Below are 10,097 nucleotides of genomic sequence, written 5' to 3' on the forward strand. Positions count from 1 at the left end.
GTATGTATGTATCTGTAAAACAGCATGTTTTCATCATACTCATTTGAAGAAAAGCTGCCTAAAGCACATTGTATGTATGTATTTATAAAACAGCATGTTTTCGTCATACTCATTTGAAGAAAAACTACTGTACTTTAAATCTCTTTACCTTTTCTCCAACAGGGTCAAGCATCTTATCTTAGTGGAGCCATGGGGTTTTCCAGAGAGGCCTGACAATGCTGAACACGAAAGACCAATTCCAATCTGGATCAAAGCACTAGGAGCTATATTGAGTCCGTTTAATCCATTAGCTGGGCTAAGAATAGCAGGACCCTTTGGTGAGTTTTAGATACTCTTAAATACCATTTCTATTTTGGTTAAACATAAACATGGGGCAGATAGCACATTATGATAAGCTTTCTAGCAAGTCTGTATCACCCCCAGAAGAAAGAGTTGGAGAAAGGTGGGAGTGGTTGAGGAAAGTTTGAACTCTTGAGGACAAGAGGGCAAGGTCTTATTAGAAATACTAATACGATAGTTTACAACAAGCTACAGCATATGACTGTAGGCTCCAGCTACAGTGAGCCAGATTATGTGGACATCTGTTGGGGAACCCTGACAGAGAGGCTTGAATGTGAAAAGGTTTCTTCTGATTGCCTCTGGTCACAGTCTGTTTTGTTTCCCTTCTCACTGCAGTTTGATGGGCAAACAAGATTTCCAAATTGTTAACATTAGAAGGCAGTCTCATATAAACTCATTTGTGTTTGTCCCGAGTTTAGAGAAGTTAAACTGAAACTGGTTCTTTCTATTTAGTTATTTTCTTATTACTCTAGCAAATCTTGTGGGCTTCATTGATGTCCTGCATCACCGTGGCAGTCTATGCTGCATGGTTCTGTTTCTTCAACAGCACTGATGAGATGCTGGGTAAACTCTGTAGACCCTAATACTAGGATTAGGTAGGAATGACCAAAAATACTGTGGTATTAGTCTATCTAAGAAGTGAGGAGAAGGGCATAATAAAGTCTTAAAGTCATCAAATGAATTTTTTCTAGAGGAAAAAGTGGTTATCTGTCTGTTGCTCTGTGTACTACAGAAGTATCTGCTGGAAAGGCTTGGAAAAAGATATCCCTCTGGCCTCTTCTGAGTTATAATTAACTCACCTCTTCTTTTTTTAGTATTCAGTCTGAAGATACACTACTGAGATTCCTAGGCTTTGTTTACATTTAAACCACATCTGTTTCCTAAGTCTCTTTCTATAGAATATATATTTTAATATGCTGATCTGTTTGTTTCTTGTCAGGAATGTGACAAAATTAGCTTTTCAGACAAGCAACATGTTTTGTACAAACAGATAATATTTTTTTTAAAGTAAAATGCTAATTTGGTTAACAAAACAACCTGAAGCATATTGAGTGATAAGAACTGATTTAATACCTTTTATCCAATAACAAGCACTTGCATAAATCAATCCATGTGGAAGGGTTCAAAGCTGAAATTTGTCTCCCTTAGCAATAAGTGCACTCAAAACCATGCTGCAGAAATAGACACTGTCTTGACAAGGTGTCCCCAGACTCAGCCTTGCTTATATGTTGCTGGGAAGGGCAGTGCTTTTAAAAATTTTTCATGTATTTCACACTGCACATGTTAAAAACATTTTCTGTCATCAACTTAATGCACAGTTCTTGACAGGTGAGGCATAGTTCTTAGAGAAGGGTAAGTTTAAACACTATCCTGCAAGGTAGGCATCAGACCCAACCTCATAAAAGCACTGGACCAAACTCAGCTTTCCTTCTACATGCAAATGTGGTTAAGCTGCTGGTCAAGCATAGTTGTTTGAACCTCACTATAATGCTAGTTGATCTTGTTCAAAGGTATGAGTTAAGCGCTTAAATGTGAGCCAGGTTCATTGGGATATCGTAATGGTATCACATGGACCAATCAGACCCGCAGGCAAATAATTAAAACTGGGAGAGAAACAGAATGCAGAGATATTTTTTAGTTTGAGTGGTTTCCAGATAGATGATTTGCATAATTTTCTTCACTTAACTGGAACAGTCACCCGAGAGGCTCACAGTATAGGGGGTTTGGTGCTTAGGTTGGATTTGTGAATTCCATTCCTAGAGCTGGACACATAAAAATTTCTCAGGACAATGGAAATGTCCCAGTGACCACACCCTTTTTTGTGGAACGTGGTGTCTTCCATGTTAGTGTTTCTTATAGCATTTCCATAGACACTGTGGAAAATCAGCCAGACAAGAGTGTCTTCAATAAATTACAAGCATGAATCAGTGTGATTTCATTCCAAAATTTGTTCCAAGGTGCCTTAAATCTCTGTTTCATTCTGCCCTGTAAATTCCCAGAGAAGAACTGTTTTGCAATTGGACCCACAGACGAAACACTTCTTATCAAAATGGAAAGTGAATTCTAAAATTTGGTAACACTTCATGCCATGACCTTTATGCTGATAGCAGGGGAAGACACAGAGTTAATCTCTTTCTTCCAGGTACTCTTATTCAAAGCCAGCTGTATCATTTGTGTTCAAAAAAGCCCAACACAGAGAAAAAGAAGTCCAGCAACTGAACTCCTGCAGGCAAAATACAGCAGCGAGAGTTGCAGGATTTTACAAACTCTTCATTGTTTTGAGAGTTAAATCACTGTTTCATAAGGGAATTATTTTCTCTTGCACTGCATTAGTTTTCTAAATCTGTTTAAAGAGTGCATAAGGGCGTGTTGCAGTATCTAATCTCAAGATTACAAAAGCATAGATCACTGTGACAAGGTCTACATAAATAGTACCAGGCCTTTGGCCAGAGGTGGGAGGGAAGAAGTGACATCATCATAATTGCACAGATAAACGACAACATGAAGTTCCTGCCATCTGGAAAAGGGGAAATGTAACCATGAATGGTCACACATTGTTGTGGACAGAGGCTCAACGTCCAGGTGGAGACCAGTGATGAGTGGTGTTCCTCAGGGATCAGTATTGGGATCAGCACTGTTCAGAGTCTTTGTCAGCACCATGGGCAGGGGGATTGAGTGCCCCCTCAGTAGTTTGCCAATGACACCAAGCTGTGCAGTGCAGTCAATCAGTGCACCATAGGGAAGGGATACCATCCAGAGAGACCTGGGCAGGCTTAGGAGGTGGGCCTGTGTGAACCTCATGAGGTACAACAAGGCCAAGCACAGGAGCCTGCAACTGGGTTGTGGCAATGCCAAGCACCAGTACAGGCTGGACAGAGAATGGATTGAGAGCAGCCCTGAGGAGAAAGACCTAAGGGGGTGTTAGTTGATGAGAAGCTCAAAATGACCCAGCAGTGTGTGCTCACAGCCCAGAAAGCCAAATGCATCCTGTGCTGCATCAAAAGCAGTGTGGCCAGCAGGTTGAGGGAGGTGATTCTCCCTCTCTGCTCTGCTCATGTGAGACCCCACCTGGAGTGCTGAATCCAGCTCTGGGGCCCTCAGCATATGAAGGACATGGACCTGCTGGAGTGAGTCTAGAGGAGGGACATGAAGATGATCTGGAGCACCTCTACAGTGATGACAGGCTGAGAGAGCTGAGGTTGTTCAGGCTGGAGAACAGAAGGTTTTGGAGAGACCTTGTAGGAGCATTCCAGTACCTACAGGGGGCCTAAAAGAGAGCTGGAGAGGGACTTTTTACAAGGGCATGTAGCAATAGGGCAAGGGGTAATGGGTTAAAACTGAAAGAGGTAGGTTTAGATCAGATATTAGGGATGAATAGTATTCTTAGACTAGAATTAGCCTTATGCTGAGGCTCTTGTCCCAAAGATCCATCTGGTCAACTAGAAGACACTTCCTCCTTAAAGAAGTGTTTCAGAAAAGAAGCTTAAATTTAGAAGCCCTGAACTGGCCCCTGAAACGACCCACTTCTCTACTTTGGCTGTTAAGAGAGCATGAGGACAATAGTTTTCAACATTAAATCGCTTAATTTAGACCAGTACTTGTACCTTACGTCAAGATTTCTATACCTGTTTTTCACCATAGACTTCTGTTTTTTCAACTAAACACTAGTTAAATGAATGAGCTTCAGAAGTAGACTGTTCTGTAATAGGAGAGGACAGACTTTTTCAACAGTGCCTTCTGGTTCTGAAAGGCATGATGCATTTGGCCCACTCGGTGCTGCCAGAGCAAGGAGAAGGTATTGGTATCATGTGAGACTAAACTAGTGACAAAAAGATACTCTACTTAGCCCTTTTGTTGGTTCCCCTTTGTAGTTTTCTTCTATTGCTGCAGTGACCCTTCTCAAGTACTCCCTGTTATGTATTCAGCGGGGGGTGCAGCATAAAATCCTTAAGAGTATTTATATTTCGTTCCTGTCTGGCATAATGCCATCGTGTTTTCCTGCGACATGCAAGTGCTAAAATGAAATACTAGTTTAGAAGTCACTGAGCTTAGCCATGAGTTTCAAGGGGACATGTTTTGAGGGTTGTAATGAAAAGCATTAAGCAATCTGATAATGTCGTCTAAACTCCCTTCTCTAATAGTGTTCTGTTTTAACAGGGTTAAGCCTTGTTCAGCGTTTAAGACCAGATTTCAAGCGAAAATATTCATCGATGTTTGATGATAACACTGTGGCTGAATATATCTATCACTGCAATGTACAGTCACCCAGGTGAGTATGAGTTTCCCAGTGCATGTTTCAAAGTCTGTCGTTCATTTGCCAAGTGCCTGCTACTCCCTCCAATGGCCATGGCAGCAGTGTGCATGCTATTTTATTTTTAATTGTAGCATTTACTTTGTTGAACAAAAAGATAGCATTGCACTTCTCCTGAATTCCAGAAACTGATAAAGAAACTACTAAAAACTCTGTTATTTCTATATTTCCTGTTAACTTGTGTTAATTCTGTGAGAGTTGGGGCACTAATTTAATTAAAAAATTGTTACAGTAGTTTAATGTATAGGGAATTTCTTTAAAAATTTTTAAAATAAGGCATTTCATTCTTTTAATTTTTATCACTTAATCCTGTAAAAATGTGGGGTCTTTCTGATGAAAATTACATGTAAACCTGGAAAATTTATTTTTCTTAATTGTGAAAAATCCCAGCCTTGTGTACTCTGTGCTACCAAAAGGCACAGATACCCCAATTTAGATAAAAAGCAGATCCAATGGAAATTGAATTGTTTTTGCCCTTTTCAATGGCTTGAAGTGGTGAAACAGCTTTCAAGAACATGACTATTCCCTATGGATGGGCAAAAAGGCCAATGCTGCAACGGATTTCACAAATGGATCAAGACATTCCTATCACTGTGGTCTATGGAGCACGTTCGTGTATCGATGGTAATTCTGGCAGTACTATCCAGTCTCTGAGACCAAACTCATATGTGAAGACAATAGTAAGTTGACTTTTAAAGCAGTTGTTTGTTTATTGTGTGGACTTAAACAAGTCATATCTACGTGGCCAGGTTGGATGGGGCTCTGAGCAACCTGGTCTGGTGGGAGGTGTCCCTGCCATGGTAGCGGGGTTGGAACGAGATGATCTTTAAGGTCCCTTCCAACTCAAACCATTCTGTGATTCTCTGTTTTTCATATCAACTGTGGAAATGCTCTCCCTTTGATTTAGATCCTGGGGTAATAACTCCTGTTTTCTGTAACAGGGAGAGAGAAAACAAATTGTAGATCAGAGAAAACCTAGACAAAAGTGTCGAGTTCCCAGAGTAAGAAGAAAACTCACTGTAGCACTAGAAGCCAAACTAGATCTTTGAGCAAGGTCATTCTTTATTTTGTTCTACAGTGTGCTAGTACAAGTAGGTTTTGTAGTCATAGGTTTTGTCTGTTTTAAACCACAGCAGTCATAATATCTGCATATATGTATAACATAATAGGGAGGCTCTCATAAACTCTTCTCACCTGTCTATATAATGCTTTTGTTTCTTTAGTAAGAGTGGTTTGTACCTTGTGCTTAGGTTCTTGTAAGCGTCTTTCTCTAAGTCATTAAAAAATAGTTAATGTTTTCTTCCTAGCAAATGCATTTTTGTTTAGAAAAATATTAAAATGTGTGTACTTGTAAGTTGATGGGAATGTGCACACTGTGGGTTTTTTTATTTCTATAAAAACAAATTAATTTAAAAGTACTCTTCACACATTTTCACATCAGTCAGCTGTGATAATTGAATATGCATATATGTTACAGTGCTGTGAGGTGATAAAATGTTTGAACACACCAGCTGTCATCTTACTGATGTCTAGAACTATCTGGACAGAAGTGGCAATATGCAATGTTGATAGTATACTATAACAACTCATTCAAGTTAAATTTTATACCTTGATACAGTTGACATCAGAGCTGGAACTCAGAGAAAAGACATTGTTATTGAACTGTTTAAGTGTGTTAAAGAGCACAAATAAATTTCCTAAGTGTTAACATTTGGATTGAAACTGTCCCTTAACTGCTTAAGCACAAAGGGAGTTGAAACAAAAAGTCATTGTTAAAAAGTATACAATATATTGCTGGGATGAGCATATACTGTTCAGGCAGATTTTTTCCATTCTGGTCAATGGCTTTTAGAAAGGACTGTGGATAACTTTATTGTATTCCAGGTTAAAATTTTGTCAAGCCAAATACAGATTCTAAAAAGTAAACTGGAGCTGTAAAAATTGCAGGGACAGTCAAAAAACCACAGGGTGGAAAGGGCTCTAATGAGACCAAGACACGGACTGGAAGTGCCATGCTTTGTAAAATGCACAGAGGTCCTGAGGGTTTATTATATGTGTTTATTTCTAATTAATTTTTACTTTGAGTTTCTGGGTTTTTTAAACACAATAACATAGCTATACATTTATGGGATTCAGTTAGAGACTTAAGAGAGAGTGTTTTAAGGAGGGAAGGGAAAATAGTTTTAAATACATATTAGTCTTGGATCAGTTGTAAAATGGAAGGAAAATAGGTCAAGTATCTTTGCTGTACACTATGGTGATGGCCTCGTAGCAGTTTTACAGAGAATAACAAATTATAGAAGTAATGCTTTCTTAAATCTTTTATTTTGTTACATAATTGCTGTGAAATAATCTAGTTCGCAAATGGGAGGTTTCCCCCCAAATATTGCATCATTTGGATTTTACTTGTCTCTGTTTAACATAGTAGTCTTTAATTTGGAGGCTTGAAATCTGCTTCCACAAGTCTAGAAAATCCCCAGCAGTTTAAGCTTCTGCGTTCTTAATCATTTATCTCAGTACCTTCTTCAGTCTCTTCTGTATCACTTTTATAATAAGAAAATCCAAATGACTTGATGCTCTCTCTAATGCAAACACTTGCAGGATTAGTGAGCAACCTGGCAGAACTATTTGAGCGGAAAGTGAAGGGAGTGCAGATGCATCAGAAGTTTGATGTTGCAAAGCACGTTCTTCTAAGTTTGCTTTGCAGTGACTTCTGCCCGCTTGAATGGTGTGGTTTTTTTAACAAGGTGTGCAACTGAATAAGCAGTAATTTTACCCTCTTTTCCTATGTACCAAAGGTCCTTCACAGGGGAAAGAAGATTTTTGCCTTCCTTATGTTTAGAGTCTTTTTGTAGGCTGTATAATGGCAACTCCTGGGTAATGTGTAAAAGTCGGGTTCTTCACCTTATCCGGGTATTTATTAATTTGTTTATTACATTTTTGTGAATCTGACCTGTTTCTTCACCTTTGTCTTCTAGGCTATCCTCGGTGCAGGTCATTATGTGTATGCTGATCAACCTGAGGACTTCAATCAGAAAGTGAAAGATATCTGTGATTCTGTGGACTGACTGTCTTCTGTTCTTTAGAAAGTCATACCGTAGATAGCATTTAATGGCAATACTTTAGGAAATCACTAAAGAATGCGGAGCTAATGGGACAGGCTCTGTTTGCACACTGTTTCTTCTAAGAAGCTATTTGCACACTTAAACCACTGAGTGCCTATTTTGGGGGGAATGAAGAGGCTTGAAGCTAACTTTGTACAGCTTTTTTTGAGATTATTGACCTGTCAGATGCAAAATTACATGTAACTTTTGAAACTGGAATTTTCTTCAAAATTTAATTGAAATTTGCACACGTTGAACTCTAAAAATGCTGAATTCTCCAACAGAGAGAACTGTATCAATATAGATACAATGTACAAAATGCAATTTGGTTTCTTTATGAATGTTCATATTTTTTAGTTGATGTTTCATAGCAAGAATATGAAAACTCATATGTATTTTATTTTTGAACGCAAAACTCCATATACAATGTTTTAAGAGAGTTGGGTTTTTTTATTCAGTTGGAGTGACAACAGCTTATGAAGCTGATTTTGTAAGAGGGATGGGGCCAAAATAACAAGCAGTGTCTGTCACTGAAGTATGTTTGTTAGTTTGTAAGAAATTGAGGCTCAATATTAGGAAATCTATCTTCTGTTGAATTTTATTTCCATTCATCTCAAGGTATCCTTTTCCACCTGTGCAAGTTTTACGGAAGACTCAGTTTGTAAGAGTCGATGATGTCACCAGCACTCATGCTTCCATAAGTATTTTGATTTGTAAATTTCAGTGATTTAAAACACAGAAGAAGGCTTTTTAGTTACTCCACCTATTTTTAACACTTTACTGCAAGATTTGTTACTAGTCTAAACCTAACAATTGTAGATAAGCTGATAAGATTTTGATTAGGGCTAGGAAATGGCCACTTGGATAGTGCGCATATTTCCCATTTCCTTTGGTAGAAAACTTAGTCTACTTTTTAGTAAATTTGGGCTGAGGGGGAGGCAGAGGGAGAATATCGGTGTTCTCTAATTGGGAACTAGAACAGGGTAGTGTATTTTATTTAACATGCAGCCTCTTTGTAGGAAGGATTATTACTGGAATGAACAATACCACTGTAACGAATTACAATTACGTGTTTTGGAGATTCTTTATATATTTTAATTGAGTGTTTCAATATTAGAGATAGTCCAGTCTCTGCATCTTTTTCAATTATAGTTTGATGTTAATTCTTCACATGCCTAGTAAGTTATATTAAGGAAAATACTTTGTCACTTTAAAGCCAAATTATGTGGTAGGGTTTTTTTATAACAAGTTTACATAAAACTATTGATCTGTTTTTGAATATTGAATTGACTGCTGAAGAGTTCTTGATACTTTTATGTAGAGAGATTTTGAATTAATGATAGCACCGTGTTAAAGCTTGAATGGAATTCTCTGCATTTTTTTCTCAAATTAAGGAATTGTTGTATATATTTATGGTGTGGAAGGCAAAGATACCTAAAATATTCAGGAAATACTCTGATTATGTTCCCAGCCAAACATAGTCTCTCTTTCTAAAGGAGATATTTATCTATATGGTGCTATGCAAACATCAAACAGATTTTGTGACTGCCTTGACTGGTAGCATTTAATATCTAGCAAGCTAAAGATTTTAATTAAAATGAAGTATTTAATTAAATTACTTTTTCAATCAGCAGATGCCAGATTTGTAAAACAAAATTTTGGGTTATTTGCTAAAATCTTGAGTTAAAAATGGAAAATCCGAAGTATCTATTCCATTTTTTAACATAAGCTATAAATTATCAGTCATGCCACCATTTAGGTGGATGCCTTCAGCGTGTTGGTTTTTTCATCCATACCAGTGTCTTATTTTGTATTTATCAACTCAAACACCTGTTTTAGTTGTGTGTAAAAATCTAATGCACAAAATAAATTTTGAGTCTCCTCCAAATAATCAAAGGTGAAACAAACTGTTGGTATTTTCGGATAGCACTTACTGATGGGAATTCCAGATTCCACGTCAAAAGTTGGAAGTAGAGATAAAAATCTCACGCCGCATGTGAATATTGTTTTAAATATCCCTTGCTTTTTCAGCTTATTGTACTAATAAGACTTATTGCTTACGTTTTGCACAATAAATCTTATGTGTTATATTTGATGAATGTTAAGAGAAGATATTGCTTTTGTAAAAATTATGTGCAATTAAGTCCCGGAAATCAAGAGTTATTAATAAGTTGAGCTAAACTATACAAATACATTAAAAATATGGTAATGCTTATTTTCAAATGTCTCAATGTTCTTAGGTTTACATGTATTGAACTGAAACTGGTGAGCGCTTGTCAGCAAGTAGCTGCAAGCTCAGAATGTTGATTGTATGTACAAGGAAAATGATTCTTGGTATTCTT

The 10,097-nt window shown here is 37.6% G+C and overlaps 1 protein-coding gene across 1 annotated transcript in view; it reads left to right on the top strand.

Annotated features, from left to right (window-relative positions):
- ABHD5 (abhydrolase domain containing 5, lysophosphatidic acid acyltransferase) overlaps nt 1-9,850 on the top strand; it is a 29,383-nt gene extending 19,533 nt beyond the window's left edge. Inside the window, exons 4-7 of the mRNA XM_050327059.1 lie at nt 163-317; nt 4,498-4,609; nt 5,145-5,331; nt 7,630-9,850. Of these exons, the coding sequence (XP_050183016.1) occupies nt 163-317; nt 4,498-4,609; nt 5,145-5,331; nt 7,630-7,719 (544 nt within the window). The 3' untranslated portion in view covers nt 7,720-9,850. The remainder of the gene's footprint in view (nt 1-162; nt 318-4,497; nt 4,610-5,144; nt 5,332-7,629) is intronic.
- Nucleotides 9,851-10,097: the final 247 nt, after the last annotated feature.

Source organism: Myiozetetes cayanensis, unplaced genomic scaffold (genome assembly GCF_022539395.1).
Source record: "Myiozetetes cayanensis isolate MyiCay16 unplaced genomic scaffold, myiCay2020 scf1, whole genome shotgun sequence".
Lineage (NCBI taxonomy): Eukaryota > Metazoa > Chordata > Aves > Passeriformes > Tyrannidae > Myiozetetes > Myiozetetes cayanensis.